Source organism: Cetorhinus maximus, chromosome 22 (genome assembly GCF_964194155.1).
Source record: "Cetorhinus maximus chromosome 22, sCetMax3.hap1.1, whole genome shotgun sequence".
Classification (NCBI taxonomy): domain Eukaryota; kingdom Metazoa; phylum Chordata; class Chondrichthyes; order Lamniformes; family Cetorhinidae; genus Cetorhinus; species Cetorhinus maximus.
Genome location: NC_135900.1, coordinates 19742357 through 19766371, shown reverse-complemented (window position 1 = coordinate 19766371; position 24015 = coordinate 19742357). Strand labels below are relative to the sequence as shown.

The 24015-nt window shown below is 43.2% G+C and overlaps 1 protein-coding gene across 1 annotated transcript in view; it reads left to right on the top strand.

Moving 5' to 3' along the window:
• Window positions 1–24015, top strand: part of ptprr (protein tyrosine phosphatase receptor type R) — a 197044-nt gene that overhangs the window by 102957 nt on the left and 70072 nt on the right. Inside the window, exons 6-7 of the mRNA XM_078567910.1 lie at window positions 8812–8998; window positions 10185–10269. Coding sequence (XP_078424036.1) covers window positions 8812–8998; window positions 10185–10269 — 272 coding nt within the window. The remainder of the gene's footprint in view (window positions 1–8811; window positions 8999–10184; window positions 10270–24015) is intronic.

The following is a 24015-nucleotide window of genomic DNA, read 5'->3' as shown; positions in this document are numbered from 1 at the left end:
TTACAGAAAGGCGAACAATAGTATTTCCTTTACTCTAGTAACCCTTGATATTAAAAGAAATGTTACAGAGCACTCTGTTCCACTTGTTATAAAAATAATGATGTGGACCCACGCCAGTGTACTTTCAAACTAACTCTGCTCAAGGATCTGCTGATTCCAAACATTTGCTTGTGAAAACCAACTTTCAGAATGTCACTTGGTAGTTTTGAAACGGTGACATTGATGCTAGTTAAAATATTGGTTGCACTTGATAATGACATAGGCAGCATTTAACCAGTTAAGGCTGGTGGTTTATTAGTAGTGCATCATCTCACACATGTGCACAGTAATCTCCATGCCTGCCCCCATCCTGTAATTCACAGTTGCTATCACTAGCATTGCTCGTCATCATAATTTAAAAATTTAATCACTAATTTTGGCATTCAAAAATGACATCTTATTTGACTGTGACAAAGGTAAACCTTTCCTCCTTGTCCTTCTCCACCTGTCTGCAGCCTTTGACACGGTTTACCCCACCATTACCCTCCAAAGCCACTCCACCATCGTCCAGCTGTGTGGGACTGTTCTCACCTGGTTCCATTCTTGTCTACCTAATTGTAGCCAGAGAATCACTTGCAATGTTTTCTCTTTCTGCTCCCGTACTGTTAGCTATGATGTCCCCCAAGGAGCTATCCTTGGCACCCTCCTATTTCTCATCTACATGCTGCTCCTTGGCAACATCATCCAAAGGCAACAGTGTTAATTTTCACATGTAAGCTGACGACTCTAACTCTCCATCATGGCCAGGATTTATAGGGTGGTGGATTTTGCCTTCCAGACATCCGGAGTCGGCAGAGGACACATCCCCGCCAATACAGCCTGCCCCACAGCCATTTAACACTCCAACAAGTGTTAATCGCCAGGAGGCGAGACTTCCTCCCCTCACTCAGGAGGAAGTCCCGGCTCTGAGAGCTGCTGGTCAAACTGATTGGCCGGCAGCTCCCTAGACCCTGCAGTGCCAGAAGCTGCAGTGGACGGGACTGGGACTGCGATCAGGCCCAGGAGCCTAAGTCCCGGGATTGCAAGACCAGGTAAATTTTGAGGGTCTCAGCGTGGGGAGGGGATGTGAGGCCTAGGAGAGGAGGGCAGAGCGGGTTGGGCTGTTGGTCGAGAGGCCAGGGTTGGGGGAGGGAGGAACTGCAGGGGTCAGTCCTTTTGAGGAGTGTGACCACTCGATGTTGAAAGGAAAGCTGTTGATGGCCCCCCCTCAATCTTGCCGCCCCAGGCCCGAACAGGGTCACTTTTCAGACTTCCCCCATCTGCCCACCAACCTAAAAATTGAGGCTGGGCGGGAAACGGCCTTTAAGCGGTCAATAATTGGCCACTTAAGGGCCTCAATTGGGGCAAGGGCAGACCAGCTGGCCTAGGCCATACCCTTCCCAGCATAAAATTGTGGAGCAGTGGGAACAGGAACCTGGCGGGAAGGCCATCTGAGGAATTTTATGGCTACCCCCTCGTTTATAAACCTGCTGGTGAGGGAATGTAAAATTCTGCCCCATCTCTCTCGATGCTGTTGCTAAATTATCAGACTGTTTATCTGACATCCAGTATTGGATGAGCAGAAATTTCCTCCAATTAAATATTGAGAAGACAGAAGCCATTATTTTTAGTCACCCCTCCAAAGTGCATTCCCTAGCTACCAAATTTACCCTCTGAGATACCGGCACTCCTCCATTTTTGGACTTTTGAGCATCCCCAATTTTAATCGTTCCACCATTGGTGGCCATACCTTCAGTTACCCAGGCCAAGCTCTAGAATTCCTCCCCTATACATCTTTGCCTCTCTATCTCACTTTCCTCCTTTAAAACATTCCTTAAAGCCTAGTCAGATCTTTGTTGACCAGCGTGGACATGATGGGCCGAATGGCCTCCTGCTATGCTGTAAATGTCTATGAGTCTTTCTCTGTGACCAAGCTGTTGGTCATCTCACGTAATATCTCCTTATATGTATCAGTGTCATACTTTGTTTTATCATGGTCAAATGAAGAGCCTTGGCTTGTTTTATTACATTAAAGGCACTATGTAAATATAAGTTGTTGTTGTTTGTTACCTATGCTGTTATCCTGTTAACTGATCACTTCCAAATTATAATTTTTTTTTAAATTGAATTTATCCTGGACAGGTAATATCATGATCTTGGCAATAGTGGTGTTACTATAACAAAAGGTCTGTGAAATAGATTTAATACTAAAAGGGTGATTTCTGCAGAATATTTCTAGACTATTTTCACATTTAGGAACATAGGAGCAGGAGTAGGCCATTCGGCCCCTCGGGCCTGCTGCGCCATTCAATAAGATCATAGCTGATCTTCCACCTCAACGCCTTCTTCCCGCAATATTCCCGTATCCCTTGATGTCATTGGTATCTATAAATCTAACGACCTCTGCTTTGAACATGCTCAATAACTGAGCCTCACAGCTCTCTGAGGTAGAAAATTCCAAAGGTTCACTACCCTCTGATTGAAGAAATTCCTCCTCAACTCGGTCCTAAAATAGCTTACCCCTTATTCTGAGACTGTGTTCCCTGGTTCTAGACCCCCAACCAGGGGTAACATCCTTCCTGCAACTACCCTGTCGAGCCTTGTAAGAATTTTGTACACTTCAGTGAGGTCACCTCCCTTTCTTCTAAATTTTAGAGAATATAGGCACAGTCTCCTCAATCTTTCTTCATAGGACAATCCCACCGTCCCAGGGATTAGTCTGGTGAACCTGGTTGAGATTGGTGGGCTTCTGGTGAAACGCTGGTTGAGATCGGTGGGAAGCACTGGTCAGAATTGGTGGATATTGGTGGTTGGGATCGGGTTAGCAGTCCCCAGTGATTTGGGAAGGCAGCAGCCATGGATGATTCAGAGAGGGGATGGGGAGGGGCACTAACAGTGGTTGGCAGCAGCCCACGTGGTTAAAAATTGATGCTTTCAATTTCGAGGCAGCAGAATCAATGGGGTCAGACATTTTAACCATTTGTCCGCCCGGTTTCCGGTAGCTTTGTAAACAATTAGATATGTGAGAGTCTGATCGGCTTTTTGCTTTATCTGGATTTAAAATTTTACCAAATTTTGGAAGATTCGAGGATAAATTGGTACAACATACAACTTCCCAACTCTCTCCCAATTGTAACACGCTCCAGCCCAATTTGTATTCCATAAATTTCGAGATATATAATTGCAGGAAAGAAAACAAAATAGCCTCGCTTTTCTTTTTCCATGGCTTCAACAAGCATATTGTGCTTTCAATGTTTGGAAGAAATTCTTTTGCCTGAGATCTACTGGGAATGGTATGTTTGTTTTTACAGTGGCGGAATTTCACCTCTTTGAGATGAAACCAAACCCTTCATTCTGTTCCATGGCCAGAGATGATCTTCCACCTAATTAATGTCTTCCTTCCATCTGCACACTTGTCACTTCATTCAACTCAGCAGATCAAACCAGAGTGGCAGTGGAGCAGTACATGGAGGATGGGGATTTGATGCACAGAAGAGGAAGCAACTCCCTAATCTGAATGCACAAGGTTAGAGTGCAATGACTGTCAACAGGCAAACGTCCAGTTCAGTCAAATCCCAACCCAACAAATGAACTGAAGGCCGAGGACCAGGGCTGTGGGCGTTCCACGTTTGGAGAGCTCTGAACAAACATTGCAGAGAGTATTTAAAGAAATGACACTGCTTAGATAAACAATCTAAAGCCATCATCGGATGAGATACTTTTACACTGTAATGAGCAATGGCATAATTTTAGTAAAATACGAAAACTGGGATGTGACCCGTTCCATGATTTATGGCTTTGGGTAGTCAGGTGGTCGAGTGTGATGGACAGGAGGAGCTTCCTTTTTGAAGTAAATGCTCCATTAATCACATTTTTTAAAGACCACTCCTTTTTATACTGATTACAGAAAACTAACATTTCAGGCACAGTATCATGAGTTTATAGCTTTGTCTCAGTTTTCAATACGCCACCCATTTCAAACTCTGCTAATGATGGGTGTCATTAAAGCCAGGCACAGAATTCCCTCCACAAGCTGCCTAGTTCCCTTCTGCAGATGGATTTCTCAAGAACCTCAATACAGCAACAAAAAGGAATAGGAATTGAGACTGTTTCATCTAAAAGCACAAGTTACTGTCCATAATTAGATAACAGCATACAAGTGTAAAATGAACGCATTGTTGAATATGATTATTTACTCAACATGTATTAACCTCAAGTTATCAACAGCTTTCCTCACCATACAGTTAAACTTCACAAGAGTCCCTTCTTAAGCCACTGGCTTTTAAGGAAACTGGCTAATAAAAGCAGTCAGTCTAGCTCTGCCACCATACTGAGTAATGAAAAACCCTGTGCCTTTCAGAAACTAAAGCAGTTTAAGGGGTTTTAAAACATTGTTGTAATGTACTGTATAAATTTAACTCTCAATTGACTATAAAATGTTACCAATCATAAAACATTACCAGTTGTTTTAAAGTGTAAATCCATCTTGTAGCTTCACATGTTTGAAGCCTTTGTCATCACTGAAGCTGGGGCTCTTATCATTGTGGATGGATAAAGTGCCTTTGAAAGCTCTTTCTGACAGATTTGTGATCAGCTTGCAACCAGCCAGCCATCTGTTAGAGCAAGACTGGCAATTCATGAGCACTCATTTGATATTGCAGAATGTACACTTGGGAAATGGGTTCATATTGCCCCAGTTTATCTCACTAAATGCCATCTTGGGATAGAATCAAACATAGGTCCCAGGCACAATGGGTTAGCTCACTGTGACACACACTCCTCACCCATGCTGGTATTTAATATAATGCTAAAATTTGAGTTAGGATCATCTGGTGTAGGTGTTGAAAATGAAGGGGATACTCCTGCAGAGCATTCCAGCTGATTCAATCTGTAAAATCATGCTGAGGTTTTAATAACAGAGTTCTTCTTGTTAGCAATCACTTGAATTTGGCAGTATGACTTTGGCAGTATGACAGTTCAACTACAATATTGAACAAATTAACCAGCTACACCAAATCTCGGTTTATAACTTCAATGTACAGTCCTGCTGTACATCAGTAGTAATGGTTAGTTGGATAGTGGCAGCAGCAGCAACACATATAATACCTTTAATTTGGAAAAATGTCACAAGGCACTTTAAGCAGACCAAAGAACTATGGATGCTATGAAGGGGAGATTATAAGAAGTGACTAATAGTTTGACTAACAAGGTAGGTTTTAAGGAGGACTCAAAGGAGGAAATAGAAATAGTGAGATGGTGGAGTTTACAAAGGAAATTCCAGAAAGTAGCATCCAGATAACTGAAGGCATGGCAGCCAATGGTGAGTTGAAAGGAAGTTGGAGGAGTGCAAGAGGCTAGAGTCAGAGGAACAATTTGGAGGAGAGTGTTTATGGGACAGGGGAGTTGAGGACATGGGGTAATTTAACTACAAGGAGAAAAATTTTAAATTTGAGGGATCAGGAGCAAATATAGATCAGCATGGATGGGCATGATGGTTGGGCATAACGTAGGACATGATAAGTGCAGCAGAACTAATAGGATGCAGTCTGGAGAGCATTGGAGTAATTGAGTCTGGAGGGTGACAAAAGATTGATGGTCTCAGCAGCAAGCGGGCTGAGGCGGGTCAGAGACAGGCAATGTTAACAAGTTAGAAATAAGCAGCCTTTGTGTTGGAGAGGATATAGATGTGCACGCTCAGGTAAGAGTCAAACAGAATTCTGAATTTGAAAAAAAACTGGTTCAACTTGGGACAGTGCTTGGGAAGGTGGCTAAAGTCAATGTCAAGAGTACAGCAGACAATGGCATCAGGTGCTCACCAGAGAAAGTTAGAGCTCATCCAAGATTAGGAGCTGCATTTTTGTCTTTGGTTCAGGTACTGTGAGTCAGGCCATTTCCTGATGTCATGATCCCGAATTAGGAAAGTCAGTCCATTCACCTGGAATTTTGGTCTTCAAGAGTGAAGTGCAGGCTGGAGTCAAGGCCACTGCCTCCCAAGGCAGCATCGGAGGAGGGCATATGCCAATGCCAGCAGTTAAGAAATCCCGCCTCTGTTTACTGGGGCATGGGCTAGTTCTATGCATTCATCTAGCAACTGCACTGGCAAAGCAGACCGAACAGTTGGTCAGTCATTTGTTTTGCCCGATTGCCTCATTATGAATGCCTGGCTGAGCTCCAATACTCACTAATGGATTCAGGTCTGTGGGGAATGTTTACACAGCTGTGAAGAGGAAGACTAGCTTTGTTTGATTGACAGCTTTATCCATTTGTTTGCATCTTTCTTTGAAATGGATCTTCAATGTTTGTTCATTTGACAACATTTAGGAGATGTTAAGTGGATTAAAGCTTTTTTTCAAAGGGATTATGAATGCCTGTGTTTGATTGACTGTTCGATGAGCTTGTAAGAGTGGCAGTTTTTTCCAAAGAGAATTTTGAATGCATGATTTTAAAAAAAATTTCATGAGCATTTCAAAGACTTGCCAGTGTTCATTGGTCCTGTACCTAGTGAATATTAGAAGAGTGCTTCAAAGGTTGAGCAGATGTCAGGACATTAAATAAATGTAAAAATCAAACTACAGTGTCCCCTACATACATTATTATCTGATTCTCCATACTGTTGAATACAGAAGAGGACTTTAGCTACCAGATAAAGCACTCTAATGCATCTGAACTCTTACACAATGCTGGTCAATTTAATGGTCTCTTACCTTTTAAGGGCATAGCCTTGTGATCAATCACTGTATTAACAACATACTTAAATTTTCAAACAGCATTTAATTGTGACTGTTGAAGTTTACAAATGCTTTTAAACTTATCTATCAAAAGGTTCACAACTCCAAAGCAGGTTGCCCCCAAGGTTCACACAATGGCTTACCTGGCATGGTTCCCACAGCCTTCAGGAAAAAACCTGCCTCCCCAACAATAGCAGCCGAAGGACAAATTATATTTTGAGAAAGCATTTATATAGCAAACCTGACATCATTTTACATGAGAGTCAGGTTGTGACCCACCATGTTTTCCAGCCTGGGGAAATGGCAGGCAGTGGGTGGTAAGTATAAAATTGCAGCTTCACACGAGTCCCATTTGGTCCTCCCAATGCGGGTTTGTTCAGCCCAGGAGGGGGAAATTTAGCCCTAAGTGTCAGGCAAGTACAGAGTAGTTGAAAGAAGTGGTGGGGAGTGGAGTTGTTTAGGTGGAAGTTAAGCCCATGTCTGGAGAGGTTGTCTGTAGATGAGGCAGAGAAGGAGCCAAGGATAGATCCTTGGTGTGTTCTGAAATTAATGATGTGAGTGAGAAGAGAAGCCACGCTGGAGATCCGCTGGCTCTATTTGGATAAGTAAGAGGATAACCACACAATGGTAACGGAGAAGAGACATTGAAAAAGGATGGAGTAGTCGATCATATCGCAGACTACACAGAGTTCAAGGTGAACAAGGAGGAATAATGCACTCTGATTACAGTCACAGAGGATGCATTTGTAACTTTAGTTTGAGTTTTTTACTGCTGTGCCTAGATGGAAGGTGGATTGGAAAGATTCAAATAGGGAGCTTCAGGAAAGATTGGCATAGATTTGAAAGATGTAAAATGCTTAAGGACTTTGGAGAGGAAAGGAAGATTGAAGATGGGGCTAAAGATCTACCAACCTAAAATTCTAAAGATATTGATTTAATTTTCATGAGACAGAGACAGTGATCTCACAACTTGATCCCAAAATCACTGAGCAAAGCTTTCAATGTACTGTATAATATAAACATAATTTGTCTGAATCACTGTAAATCAGTGTGGTATCACACTCCTCCTGGGATGAGTGAAGCATATTGGATCCATCAAAGCCCATTGTGTACGTCTAGTAGAGCAACTCCACCATTCCAGTGTTTTCCATTTTATGTACAATGGGAATTATATATCAGTGCAGACTTTCAATTCCCATGTATTGTTTCATTAAAGTAATGAAATTGATACCAGCTTTACGTTTAAATGTGACTTCAAAAATGTTAGTTGCACATAATTCTTAGCTGAAAAAGTGGTGTAAAGTCCTGAAACTACAGTTAAAGTTACAAAAAACTGATACTATGAAGGCACCCTAATACTTTGCAATAGTTTTCTTTTGGACTGTGCTTGAACGCTGTAAAGTATAAATGTTTGAACTGACTTACTTGGCATGGTTCCCACAGCCTTCAGGAACCCACCCACCTCCACAACAATGGCAACCTAAGGAAAAATTGTATTTTGAGCAGGCATTTAAATAGCAAACCCAACATCACTTTACGTGAGCGACCTGCCACATTTCCCAACCTGGGGAAAATGGCGGGCGGTGGGAAGTAAGTATAAAATTGCAGTCCCACACCCCTCCCGTTTGGTCTTCCCAATGGGGGTGTTGCTCAGTGTGGGAGGGGAAAATTCAGCCCTTTGCGTCAGACAAGTACAGAGTGGTCAAGAGAAGTGGTGGAGAGGTGGAGGTGTGTATGTGGAAGCTAATCCCATGTCTGTGGATGATGAGTGTCGATGAGGAAGAGAAGGGAGCCAAGGATAGATTCCTGGTGAGTTCTGGAATATATTATGTGAGCGAGAAGAGATATAAATTGCATTCACTTTCAGCAGAAATCTATTGGATTAAGAATGGGCTGGATTCTCCTCTACCTTCTGAAAATGTGTGGGCTTTCAGAAGAAACTCCAAGTCCCATGTTGGCAGAATCCTCGCAGATTATCTCTCTTCTTTGTCCACTGAATAATATGACTCTGGGGCCTAAAATGGGATCTAATATACATTTTCAAATATTCTTTCTAAATTCATAGGAGAGGTTCGAATGTATCGCTTACATTGGATATGAGTACCTTGGGAAATGTTGAATCGTTCATTATTGCTCCTACACCCCGTGAAAAAATATTCCTGGAGTATCTACGGACTGCTAGCCGGGTGCTCACTAGATTGCAACTGAAAGAATATGTAGCAAGTGCCCAGTCCCTTCAAGCTGAATTCATGGTATGATACTCTATGCAGTGAATTTTGTACCTCAGTTTAATCCTACAAACTGTAATTGGTGTAAAAATCTTTCCTACATTCAATGGGATATGGCAAGAACAAATATTTGTCTAAGGTACAATTAGAACTGGAAAGGATCAAGCAATGGATCTGATTTTTTAAAAAACATTTTTCACTGGAAGCTGAATATTCCAGCCAGTCTAATGTTATTTTAAAATATGAATTCATTCTTTTCGTTCAATAAATGCAGTCTTACCTCGATCTTGTGTTCAATGTTCAATATCCACGTGGATGGAAATGTGGATATTGAAGACAAAAAGTAGGCACCGACGTATATAACTGCATTTGTTCATGATTATTAATCAATGAGCGAGATTTTATGGCCCTGTCCTGATGATGGGGGCAGGGCCGTAAAATGCAGCGAGCTGTTCAAAACTCCGTTGACTTCGGCGGGAACAGAAGATCCCTTTGGTGGGAGGGGCCATAAAATTCTGCCCAATATGTAAAAAAACCTTACATCTGATCCTCAAATGTTGTTGATGGCCTGTCATAAACATTCCTTGATTACAGAATGGGAGGGGTTAATGAAGTACTTTAGCATTTCCAAACAGCTTTATTAACCAGAGTGCGCCATTATACATACATTGTGGCAAAGTTCCTGTACACCATCCGCTGTTTAATAGCTTGAATGTTCGATTCTATAGATCACAAAATCTTTTTAACCTCTGTTTTTGTGTGTGTGTGTCATTCATGCAAATCAAATGTCCTGATATGATCGGGGTCTGGGACAAAGAGTGAGGAAGAAAGCAGGAAAGCTGCCACAGATTTAGTCATATAATTAATCTCATGATGCAGCTAATGAAGCAAACTACACACAAAATCACAAGAATGCTGGTGTATTTCCCAGTGAATTATGCATTCCTTACATTCTTTAAGAGCTCCATAGAAAGGTTTCGCCTGGAACTCCCATACTGGAGGATCAGAATAGTGCATGGGATATGGGAGAGGGAAAGAAGATTTTGAGTAAGAATTTCATATTGCCACAATTGATACTCAAGCTTAACCGAAATATATATTGCGGACTTCTTTACCTGACAACAGCTGTTTGTTTTTGCAGTGAGGTATGCAGTGTTCTAAGTACGTTGGAATTTCTGATGCTTGTGCTTTTATTCCCTTCAAATAACAGGAAATTCCCATGAATTTTGTGAATCCCAAAGAGCTGAATGTCCCCTGCCATGGAGCTAAGAATAGATATAAAACTATTTTGCCAAGTAAGTTCACCTGTTACACAATTCATCTTTCACTGTTAAATGTTTGTCTTGAATATCCTTTGATACAAAAAGTTTATTTTCTTTATTATTCAAGCTACATTGGCCAAGCCTGTGCGATTAGTGAATATGTAACACATTCTTACACTCATGTACATTTTAAATGTACTCCTGTTTAAAATTGGAGTCATGAGCAGGTTTAAAGTGCCAGTGAACTGCCTTCTGTACCAGTTACTAACTTTCTCCACATATTACGCAGTTAGCGACAAGCAGAACACTGGGCTTTGAACAGGTAGGGAAAGCATTACAGTGTTACCAAATAATATTGATTTACACAGTTAGACCTTTGTGTAAAATAAACTACGTCCATTTCACTGTAATATCTTAACTATTAGGAGAGAGTATGTAATGATAAAATTGCACCTTTTCAAAAAATGTCCATAGATATGATTTTAGAATCCACAGTCTTGAGTTATTCTTCAGGTACAGAGACAAGAGCAGATGCAGAGTGAAGCACTAAAAACCCTAGCTTCTTTTGCGTATAAAGTTTTGCATTTCACATGACACTGTCCCTTTACACCCCATTGAAAAAGTTGGGATATATATCACATAGTTCAGTTACTGCTTGCTGAGCCAATTGTAACACTTCTGCCACCGTCCCATATAGGATCAACTACTCAGCACCGACCAGATCAAACCTGTTGTCCTCCTGACATGTACAGCTCAGGTATTTATACTGTAATGAGGCTGTGTCCCTTTATTTTTGAAAATTTGATTTTTCAACTTTCAACTGGCAGGAAATTTTGTAACTGAGACAGGGCAACCTGCTTAAAAATGCAAGGCCACGTTCCAAGGTGAAGGTGTGAAACAAACAAATCCCCCTCAGGGGAGTGTGAAGAGAGAGACATTTCCTATAATCCAGACACCCATTGAAACTCGCAACTGTCTAAGAGAGAAAGATTAAAAATGCAAAGTACTGGATATTGAAACAATGAATGTCACAGACATACGCAACACCTCTTGGAAATACACAGTGGGTGAAGTATTTCAAGGCAGGTCTGCCCAGCCACTTGAGGGAGATTGCAAGTGTCACAGGTGGTGTCAAGAATGTCTTCAGCAGAGGAAACAGCCTGAAGGCTGGTCTCTCTTCCTCTCTCTTTTGGAATACATATGTCACCCAGTTCGAAGTGCCAATTCTACCAGAAACCTACCATTAATGTTAGGGCCACAAAGTTACACATTATTACGTCAATGAGGTATGCTAGCTTAACAAACCTGATCACTTTCATAGGACAGAATTTGGAAACTGTATATGCAAGGTAACACAAGAACTACTGGACAGCCAAGTAAATTGTCTCACTGAGGATAATTGTGACTTTAATGAAAATAAAAAGATGTGAAATGACCTGATGATTTGCTATCACCCATTTTACACTCTTGCAAAAAGTCCTTACGATATCCACTTTAGATGCAATTTTTGCTTCGGATAGGGTGAAAGCTATAGTGAGAAGAATCAAAAATATTGTATCTAATGATTATTGGGAATCCTGATAACAAACATCTGTACATTGCATTATGAAGTATTTACAGAAACAGGCCATTCAGCCCAAATGGTCTATGCTGACGTTTATGCTCCACATGTGCCTCATCCTGCCATTCTTCACCTAAACTTATCAATCTATTCTTCTATTGCTTTCTCCCTCATTTGTTCATCTAGCATCCCCTTAAATGCATCTTTGCTATTTGCCTAAAGTACCGGTACTCTCCTCATGGTACTCTATATTCTAACCACTATCTTGGTAATGAAGTTTCTCCTGAATTTTCTTTTGGATATATTAATGTTTATCTTATATTTATGGGCCTTAGTTCTGGCCTCACCTGCAAGTGTAAACATCTTCTCTATGTCTTCCCTATCAAACTTTTTATAATATTAAAGATCTCTATCAGGTCACCTCAGTTTCCCTTTTCTAGATAAAAGAGCCTCAACCTGTTCAATCTTTCCTGGTAGGTACAACCTTTCAGTTCCGGTATCCTTCTTGTAAATCTTCTTCGCATCTTCTCCAGTAATTTTATGTCCTTTTTATAATGCTGTACACAGTACTCCAAGTGTAGCCTAACCAAGGTTCTATAAAGTTTAACATAACTTATCTGCTTTTCAGATCCATCCCTCTAGAAATGAACTCCAATGCTATTTTTAAAATTGTTTTATTAACCTGTGTCATTACTTCTAGTGATTTATGTCTCACTGCCCTCAGATCTCTCTGTTTCTCTACCCCAATCAGACAGTTAACCCCCCAAAATGTGTGGATTTAGGTTGGGTGATAGGCAAAAAAGTTTTTTTAAAAATCTGAAACCTGATCCCAAGCAACTCTCAATCCATCCAATTCCAGTTTAAATGGAAGCGGGACAGAGTGTGGAGAAACAACCACTGGTAGGTCACTCAAATATTCATTCTGCATTACTGCAGATTCCCAGACTAAGAAAGGAATGCAATAATATCACCTCACAGTCTCTTTCAGAGGCTGAGCTGTTTCCTGAACACATTCAGTTTCCTTTCCCCTTATTTCCTGAAACAAAAGCTACACAACTCTCTGTGCTTGCAAACTCTTTTAGAAGCTATTTGCCACATGATGTGGTGGATTTTACGGGGTGAGGGTGGGGAGGTCGGGGGTGGGGGGGGGGCAGGGGAGAATGGATTACCTGACTAATTACTTAATTGGTTAATTACTTACTTAATTACCTGATTACCGAGTTAAAAGTCATTCGGCCCCTCACCGACATGAAATCTGCGTGCCCTGCAGCAGTAATACGCTGGGAGTGATTTAGGGTGAGAATGGAACTTCTGCCCCCTAGGAACAGGAAGTCTCACCCTAGAGAGCTGTAGCTCTGTAGTCCCAGCAGCGCCAGAAAAGAGAAGTGGCCAATGCTGGAACTTCAAGCAGTCCCAAGGAAGAAGTGAGGTGTCCCTGACTTGAGTAAGTCCAGGGGTTTTGAGTGGTCATGTGAGGAGAGGGAGCGGGGTGGGGTGGTTGGGTTAGAGAGTCCATAGGGGAAGGGACAAAGGAGGAGGTGCCATCTTGGGGGAGTGCCCCGGTTGGGCACAGGGGACCCCCAAAGGAAGTACCCCCATTTCCTACCCGCCAGCAGACCATACATTGAAAACTGCAAGGCTGTTCGCCATGCTCCGGCCTTCCCCTGCAGACTGAAAAATTGCGGCGGAGGCAGAATAAGGCCCTTAAGTTAATTGTCCACTTAAGAGCCTCAGTAGGCCTAAAGTGTGTTGCCAGCCTGACACCTTACTCTGGGCCCCCGTAATAGAGGGGGCAGGCAAGGGGTGGGCAGTAAGACAGTGGGCTGGCAGCCCACTTTAGTTTACATGCCCCCTGCCTTCAAATAAGCCAGCGGGGGGGACATAAAATTCACCCCACTGTTTCTATTTCAGGGGTCTTGTGCCTCTGAGCCAGAAGCTCTGGGTTTAAGACCTGCTCCAGGACTTGATGGTCAAGGAAGGTGCATTCATAATGTAGCCAGATGGGCTGCGTATCAACCTGGAAATCCTTCCAACATACACCAACGGCAGGTGATAAGAGCAGGAGACAGTTCTGGTCAGCCATGTAATGGAAAGAAAATTGCAGCCTTTGCTGTCACTATCCATAGCTCCACATCACAACATGCATGTAAGAGTGCGTGTTGCCACAGCAACTCAGTCTCTTAGTGAGGCCGGTTGGCCCAGTGGCTGACGCGGATCCGAGTGGTGCCAACAACAGAGGCTTTGATCCCCATTTCAGCAGGGGGTGGATTCAGGACCTGCCTCCTTGCCTCACCCATGGTGGAGGTGGCGTTGCTGTGGGTCAGACCTGCCTTCGGGCAGAAGGCTGAAGAAGAAGTTTCTATTTCATTTATAACCTCCCAAAACCAAAGGAGAACCTAGTGCAAGGAGAAAGTGTTTTGAATTTATCAACTCATAGATTTGTCCCAAGCCCCAGTGTCTGTTTTTTTAAATTTATTCATGGGATCTGAGCATCATTTATTGTCCATCCCTAATCGTCCTTGAGAAGGTGCTGCTGAGCTGTCTCCTTGAATACAACTGAGTGGCTTTCTAGGCCATTCCAAAGGGCAGTTAAGAGTCAACTACATTATCACTTACAGGCCGGAGCAAGAATGACAGCAAATTTTCTCCCCTGAAGGATATTAACAGACCAGATATTTTTATGATAATCTCTTAGTTTCATGGTCACCATAACTGAAACTAGCTTTTATTTAAATTACATATTTATTTAATTAAGTTTAAATTCCCCAGCTGACACAGTAGGATTTGAACTCATTTCTCTGGTTCATTAATCTAGGCTTCTGGATTACTCATCTAGTTAAATATGACATCATACTTCTGTAAGTATTTCTTCATAACTATTCATTAAAATAAATTCACCTTGAAGGGCTTCTCTTTAGATCCCTGTAGGCCCTCTAAGAATAGAAGTGGTACCATTTCGCAGTCAGCCAAGAGGGAATCTCCTTGTAGTGCTACCCAGTTTTGATATTCATCTGTTTGGTATATTTTTGGATTAATAAGGATGCCATCTTACTACATTCAACCTCTGCTGAGATTTCATTGCAATGAATAGAGTTAGTGCTTGTGACAAGTCTGAAAACAAACTACCAGCGCAATGCTGAGAAACAGACTCACCTCGGTGAGCTGAAGAGATCTCCCTGAGAATGTAACTGTTTTCTTCACCGCACACATACAGAGCTCCGGCCTACTGAGCACTTTCAAGTTACCCTCTTTAAATTAAAAGCAAAATACCACGGATGCTGGAAACCTGAAACAAAAGCAGAAAATGCTGGAGAAACTCAGCAGGCCTGACAGCATCTGTGGAGAGAGAAACAGAGTTAACATCTCGAGTCCGTATGACCCTTCTTCAGAGCTGAAGAGATGTGGAAATGTGATGAAATTTATACTGTTTAAGGGGGTGGAGCAGGTGAAGCTGGATAGAAGGCCATCAATAGGTGGGGACAAAGGAGAGATTGACAAAGATTTCATGAACTAAAGGTAGTGTTAATGGTAGTGGTAAGGGCTAAAAAACATGCTGATAGTGGCGTAAAGGTAAGAAAACATAATGTGATAATAGCAGAACAAGGGTAGCATTGTGTGAAAGAACAACATAGAACAAGTCCCCTTCCCACGGCACCTTCCCATGCAATTGCAGAAGGTGCAACACCTGCCCCTTTACCTCCTCTCTCCTCACCATCCAAAAGCCCAAACACTCCTTTCCGGTGAAGCAGCACTTCACTTGCACCTCCTACAATTTGGTCTACTGCATTCGCTGCTCCCGATGTGGTCTCCTCTACATTGAGGAGACCAAACGCAGACTGGGTGACCACTTGGCGGAACACCTCCAGCCTATCCGCAAGCATGACCCAGACCTCCCTGTGGCTTGACATTTCAACTCACCATCCTGCTCTCATGCCCACATGTCCGCCCTTGGCCTGCTACAATGTTCCAGTGAAGCCCAACACAAAGTGGAGGAACAGCACCTCATCTTCCAATTAGGCACTTTACAGCCTTCCAGACTTAACATTGAGTTCAACAGCTTCAGACCATGAACTCTCTCCTCTATCCTCACACCTTTTTTTAATTCCCCCTTTTTCTACATTCATTTTTATTTTTTATCCACTTATTTTTATTTTTGTTTTAATTTTTATTCATTTATCCATGGTTTTATCCCCCCTTCTATCCCATTTTCTAGCTTTTTTTCCCCATTACTGCTCCGTCTCCCCACCCCATCCCCAAAAGTGCCATCTGTTACTTGTTCCATGTTGTTCTTTCACACAATGCTGCCCTTGTTCTGCTATTATTACATTCTGCTTTCTTACCTTTACGCCACTATCAGCACCTTTTTAAGCCCTTACCACTACCTTTAACATTCCCTTTGTCTTTTAATTCATGACATCCTTGTCAATCTCTCCTTTGTCCCCACCTATCGCTGGCCTTCTACACCCCCCCCACCACCCCCCTCCCCTCACCACCCCCTAGACAGTATAAATTTCATCACATTTCCACTTTTCTTCAACCCTCTCAAAATCGTTGGGCTGAATAATACCTGGACCAGAATATTTAAGTTTCTCCCCATAGCCTTTGATTCAGCAAAAAAGTATTACTTGAATTTATAAGCACAATTTAATCTTAAAAATAAATAAATTCCATCTTTTAAAATAGTCAAGATGCTTATCAGAAGAAATGTAGCAAAGCACCGGGTGTGGGGGGTACTTGTTACAACAAAGTAGCCAAAGTAGTAATAAAGGATTGAAGATGGAGGGAAAGCCTTATTGTATTATGTGCAACTAAATGTGTTCCTTTGTTTTTCAGCTGGCAAGCAGCTAGACATGTTTATTACGAGAGCAATTTCCAGTCCTGCAAATTGATTTTCCAGGTGTTATTAACTCTGAGAAAACGTCTCTCGCTGTCCATCTTGTGGTTTCGACCTTACATATAATACTTTCATATAATACCACTCCCTGCCATTTGGCAAATTTCCTCTGTTGCACGGGCAAAATTTTACGTTCTCCCACCGGCAGGTTGGCAGGTTGGCGGTGGGGGAGTTGGGGGGGTGGCGGGGGTGGGGGTAGGGGATGGCTGTAAAATTCCTCGGATGGCCTTCCCACTGGGCTCTGACCCACCCAGACCTCTCCGAAATTTTACGGTAGGATGAGCAAGGCCTAGGCGGGCCCACTTCCCCTTTTCTCAGTTGAGGCCATTAAGTGGCCAATTAATGACCACTTAAGAGCTGTTTCCCACCCAGCCTCAATTTTCAGGGGCTGGGGGAAGCCCGATAAGTGACCCTGTTCAGGCTTGAGTAGGGGGAAGGTGGGATGCGCATATCCGACAGCAGTTTTCTTTCGACTTTGGGAGCGCACCCCACCCCAAAGGCCTGGCCTCTGCGGATGCTTCCTCCCCACTGGCCTTTCCACCAACACTCCTAACCCCACTCTGTCCAACCCCTCGGGTCTCACCTCCCCTCCCAGCCCTGAGGCCTGGTCCTGGCCTCCTGGGGCTTAGGGTGGGATTTTCCGGACCCACCCACCAGCGGGATCCTCCAGTCCCACCGAAAGTCTTTTTGTTGGGCCACCAAATCACCGCAGCAGATCCAGTCATGACGGGGCATGAAAATGCCGGCCTTAGATTCTGGGAACTGCTTGCAGTCCCAGTCCTGTCCCCTGCCGCTTCTGGCAATGCTGAGACTAGAGAGCTGCTGGCCAATCTGATTGGAGCGTTAATTGACTACAGGGCAGCCAGTATCGATGGGAATGTGTTCACTACCAACTCCTCGAATGGTGGGAAGGGAAACTCAGCCATCTGAAAAGCCCTGACCCATAAACTGTGATTGGCTTGCTGCTGCCTCTACTGTGGTATTCTTGTCCCCAACATCCAGGGTTTATTTAAATGCAGAGAAGGATTTGTGCTCCTGGTATGCATATCAGAGACTCAAGTGCCTGTCAATCCAACCACAGCAGCCGATGGAATTTAAATTCAATTAATAAATCCGGAATATAAAGCTAGCCTCAGTCACGATGACCGTGACAGCTATCAGCGATTGTTGTAAAAACACATCTGCTTCACCAATAACCTTTAGGGAAAGAAATCTGCCATCCTTACTTGGTCTGGCCTACATGTGACTTTAGACCCACAGCAATGTGGTTGACTCTTACTGCTCTCAGTTCAAGGACAATCAGGGATGGGCAATAAATTCTGGCTTTGCCAGCAATGCCTACATCCCATGAAATAATTTTCTTTTAGTCATTTATGGGATGTGGGTATTGCTGGCTAGGCCAACATTTATTGCCCATCCTTAATTGCCCTTGAGAAGGTGGTGGTGAGCTGCCTTCTTGAACCTGTGCAGTCCCTGTGGTGCTTTTAGGGAGGGAGTTCCAGGATTTTGACCCAGCGACAGAAAAAGAATGGCAATATATTTTCAGGATGGTGAGTGGCTTGGAGGGGAGCTTGTAGGTGGTGTTGTTCCCATGTATCTGCTGCCCTTGTCCTTCTAGATGGTAGTGGTCGTGGGTTTGGAAGGTGCTGTCTTAAGGAGTCTTGGTGAGTTTCTGCAGTGTAGCTTGTAGATGGTACACACTGTTGCTACTGCGCGTCGGTGGTGGAGGAGGTGAATGTTTGTGGAAGGGGTGCCAATCAAGTGGGCTGCTTTGTCCTGGATGGTGTCAAGCTTCTTGAGTGTTGTTGGAGCTGCACTCATCCAGGCAAGTGAGGAGTACTCCATCACACTCCTGACCTGTGCCTTGTAGATGGTGGACAGGATTTAGGGAGTCAGGAGGTGAATTACTTGCCGCAGGATTCTGAGCCTCTGACCTGCTCTTGTAGCCACAGTGTTTATATGGCTAGTCCAGTTCAGTTTCTGGTCAATGGTAACTGCCAGGATATTGTTAGTAGGGATTTCAGCGATGGCATTGTCATTGAATTATCGAGGAGCAATGGTTAGATTCTCTCATAACAGAGATGGTCATTGCCTGGCACTTGTGTGGCGCAAATGTTACTTGCCAAGCCTGGATATTGTCCAGGTCATGCTGGATTTGGACAGGGACTGCTTCAGTATCTGAGGAGTCATGAATGGTGCTGAACATTGTGCAATCATCAGCAAACATCCCCATTTCTGACCTTATGATGGAAGGAAGGCCATTGATGAAACAGCTGAAGATGGTTGGGCCTAGGACACTACCCTGAGGAACTCCTGCGGTGATGTCCAGAAACTGAGATGATTGATGTCCAATGAGTACAACCATTTTCCTTTATGCTAGGTATGAATCCAACCAGTGGAGAGTTTTCCCCCTGATTCCCATTGACTCCAGTTTTGCTAGAGCTGCTTAATGCCACACTCGGTCAAATGCTGCCTAGATTTCAAGGGCAGTCACTCTCACCTCACCTCGAGAGTTCAGCTCTTTTGTCCATGTTTGAACCAAGCATGAGGTCAGTAATGTAATGAGGTCAAAAGCTGAGTGACCCTGGTGGAACCCAAAGTGAGCATTGGTCAGCAGGTTGTTGCTAAGCAAGTGCTGCTTGCTAGCACTGTTGATGACCCCTTCCATTACATTACTGATGATGGAGAGTAGACTGATGGGGCGGTAATTGGCCAGGTTGAATTTGACCTGCACTTTGTGTACAGGACATATCTGGGCAATTTTCCACATTGCTCGGTAGATGCCAGTGTTGTAGTTGTACTGGAACAGCTTGGCTGGGGCGCGGCAAGTTCTGGAGCACAAGTCTTCAGTATTATTGTCTGAATATTGTCAGGGCCTATAGCTTTTGCATGTCCAGTGCCTTCAGCTGTTTCTTGATATCACGTGGAGTGAATTGAGTTATGTGGAGAATGGCATCTGTGATGCTGGGGACCTTTGGAGGAGGCCGAGATGGATCATCCACTCGACACTTCTGGCTGAAGCTTGTAATGAATGCTTTAGCCTTATCTTTTGCACTGATGTGCTGGGCTCCTCAATTCTGACATGCTCTCCTACACTCTTCATTGAACCAGGGTTGATCCCCTGGCTTTGTAGCAATGGTAGAGTGGGGGATATGCCGGGCCATGAGTTACAGATTGTATAATTCTGCTGCTGATGGCCCACAGTGCCTCACGGTTGCCCAGTGTTGAGTTGCCTGACCTGTTCAAAACCTATCTCATTTAGCATGGTGGTAGTACCAAACAACACATTGGAGGGTATCCTCAAAGTGAAGATGGGACTTCGTCTCCACAAGGACTGTGTGGTGATCATTCCTATCAATACTGTCATGGACAGAGGCATCTGCAGCAGGCAGGTTGGTGAGGATGAGGTCAAGTATGTTTTTCCCTCTTGTTGGTTCCCTCATCACTTGTTGCAGACCCAGTCTAGCAGCTATGTCCTTTAGAACTCAGCCAGCTTGGTCTGTGATGGTGCTACCGTGTCACTCTTGGTGATTGACATTGAAGTCGCCCACCCAGAGAATATTCTGTGCCCTTGCCACCCTCAGTGCTTCCTCCAAGCGGTGTTCGACATGATGTTGGTAAGAAGGACTTTCCAATGTTGACAGGGCTGAGTTTGCCATTGTTGTTTCCAGTGCCTAAGTCAATGCCGGATGGTCCGTTCAGTTTCATTCCTTTTTATTGACTTTGTAGGGGTTTGATACAACTGAGTGACTTGCTAGGCCATTTCAGACAGCATTTAAGAGTCAACCACATTACTACGAGTCTGGAATCACATGTAGGCCAGACCAGGTAAGGATGGCAGATTTCCTCCCCTAAAGCGCATTAGTGAACCAGATGGGTTTTTATGACAATTGACAATGGTTTCATGGTCATCATTAGACTTTTAATTCCAGACTTTTATTGAATTCAAATGCCACCATCTGCCATGGTGCGATTCGAGCCATGGTCCCCAGAGCGTTACCCTGCGTCGCTGGATTACCAGTCCAATGACGATGCCACTACGCCCCCTAAATTTAAAAAAAAAATGACATCAGTAAACCCAACAGGATTTTTTCAATCCATTCAGCCATCTGAGAACTTCTCAAGAAATGCATACGTATCTTAGTTTTGGAGTTTCACTTATGATATGTAAAATTGAACCTTAACTTAAAGAATTATGACAACATCTGTGAGTTAGTGACTTACCCTTTTGTAATAGGTACTTTTAAATATCAGCTGTCCTTAAGCCATGGATCGAAAAATGCATTTAAATCTGGACAATACACGCTGGAACAGGAAATGTGGAACATGAGTACACAATAAATGGGTGTACATTGGCAAAGATGTAAAAGGAAAAGGATTTGGGTGTGATTATTGGTCGTTCATGAAAGCACCAGTCATTGTGAAGCCATTTAGCAAAGCAATTCAAAAATAGGCTGCATCTTGAGGGCATTTGATTATATATCGAAGAAAGGTCATTTTAAGATTATTTAGCTCATTTAATCCCATTTTTATTCTATATTTAATGTAACACGATCATAAGGCATCTCCCGTGCCACGCTTTGATAGAAACCCCTCCATCGATCTCCTCTTCGATCACGTATGGCATTGGTTTAAATGTCCAATTAAAGGTTTTGACCATTTGAATGAGTTTGCACCAGGGCTGGGGTGGCTTCAGAATCTGAAGCGCTTGCCCAGGCAGCCCCTCCACTCTACACTGCAGGAGGTTGGTAAGCGGGCAGCACCATTGTGCCAAGCGGTAGGCTGAGGAGCAGAGGAAGCAGCCGTGGGTATGAGGATGAATGGACTGGGAATAAGGGAAAGGTGCTGGTTTAACTGCCGAGCTTTTATTTTTCCTTCAGGTGGCATAGAGCAGTTCTACAGTCACGGGTTGTGGGGTGCCTTTTTTCAGGAGGAGAGTGACAGTTGTTAGTGGCTCAAAGAGCTCAGGAAAATTACTTCAGTGGCTCTTTCCTCTCGTGTGTCTACAAATAAGCCATATTGCAAAAGGGCATGGTGTTGAACACAGGCCTCTTCATTAGGTGTATTGGATTAACAGCAAAAGCATTTTATTAACAAAAAGCCAAAATTGAATTCTTGACATTTCCAGCTTATCCCTTTATGAAATACACTGAAAGTATTTAAAGAGGAGGTAGATAGATTTTTGAAATATCGGGGAGTTGAGGGCTATGAGGAGCTGGCACGAAAGAGGAGTTGAGGCCTGGGGCAGGCCAGCCATGATCTTATTGAATGGTGGGGCAGGCTTGAGGGGCCAAATGGCCTACTCCTGCTCCTATTTCTTATGTTCTTCTATCACTTAAATAGGAGCTATGGAAGCTCGAGTCCCTTTTTTAAGGGTGGGTGTGGAGGCAGCTGTTTACCCTTCAATTATCCCTGGCATTGCAGTTGGACATCTGAATGCACTGGCCTCTGATACTCACTTGCACATAGCTCATCTTCGGGCAGCTGCTTCAGGTACAAGCATCTGAAAAGCTTTATAGAAAATTAATCTGCAGCACTATTCAGATAGAGAAAGGGTGAGTACCCCATTTTCCTGTGTACAGTGTGGAGTATTTAGATGTTATTTGGACATTAAACTCCAAAACGCCCTTTTACAGTAGCTTGACATTCTTCTTAATCTGAGATGTTTCAGTTACAAAATAAACAAGCCTGGCACTCTTCAAATTGTATTTTTCGGAATTTACATTTTGTGAAACTATTGCGTGTTTTATACAATGCTGATGATTGTTGGAGAGGTTTCAGCGAGATGGGCAACTTTATCCGTCTATTCCAGTCACATACCTGGATTCAGCCATTTTGGATAACTTTGTGGGGAACCAGAGGAACAGAGACAAAACATATGAACAGACGAAAATCATGGACAGAAAAAGATCATCCAGTCCTGTAGAGTAAAGCTGCAACTATCCTTCATTTCTCCTAATTCTCTCTATCCAGCTTTCAGCTTCATAACCTTTGATATACGGACATCTATAACAATTGCAAGTCAGCTTTCTTGCATTCTTCCTTCATAACTATAAAGTTGTGGGTTCAAGCCCCACTCCAAGACTTAGGCACATAATCTAGACTAGCGTTTCAGTACATAGAAACTAAGAACAGGAGTAGGCCATTTGGCCCCTCAAGCCTGCTTCTCAATTCACTTAGATCATGACTGATCTTCTACCTCACTGCCATTTTCCCACACTATCCCCTTATCCCTTGGTATTTTTAATATCTATAAATCTATTGATCTCTGTCTTGAATATAGTCAATGACTGAGCCACCACAGTAGAGAATTCTGGGGTAGAGAATTCCAAAGATTCTGAGTGAAGAAGTTCCTCCTCACCTTAGTCCTAAGTGGCCTACCTCTTAGTCTGAGACTGTGTCCCCTGGTTCTAGAAATGTCCCCACTCCTAACCCCCTCCCCAGGCAGGCGAACAGGGGAAACATCCTTCCTGCATCTACCCTGTCAAGCCCTGTAAGAATTTTGTGTGCTTCAATGAGATCATCTCTCGTTCTTCTAAACCCTCGAGAATATAGGACCAGTCTCCCCAACCTGTCCTCATGGGGCAATCCCACCATCCCAGGGATCAGTCTGGTGAACCTTTATTATAATCTGGTGTGCTTATTTTATGTGCAGGTATAGGACCCTGTTGCTCTATTCACAAATCATTTTGCTTTCAAGCAACATCACCAAATGTAGATTATTACTGAAAAAAAGAGACATGTCTCTAAGCTTTTTGTTTTGTACTCATCAGGACACTTGCAAGAATACCAATTTTAAGGGGAAAACAACAATTTATGCTGTATGTGAAGAGAGTGCTGAATGGTTGGCATGTGGCGTTGCCATGGAGAATGCACCACTGATGGTGACTGACAATTAACTGCCAACCATTGTTTGAATTTAACCAGGCAGCTTGATCCTGATTGGTCAAGGCATTGCCCTGAGGAATGAGTCAGCGAATGGCCGTCACTTTTTTAATTTAGCTAAAACAGACGCAATGTATGTACATGTTATTTCCGTCTGCAAAGAACAGGGTCCTGTGTATTAATAAATGTAGCTTCCAGTACATGCAAATGTGCCACACTGACAATCTTAAATTGGTTGTCAGCGTAATTCTCAGCACATTGAGGATTATGTAACAAATGTTGTCCAATCACAGAATCACATCTAATGTTGGACACCATGTTTTCTGTTTGCGAGCGTCCTGATGAATGCAAGACAAAGAACTTAGACATGTCTCTTTTTTCAGCAATACTCAAGTTCTGTACTACCAAATGACTAAAAGTAAATTAATTAGCAATTCAC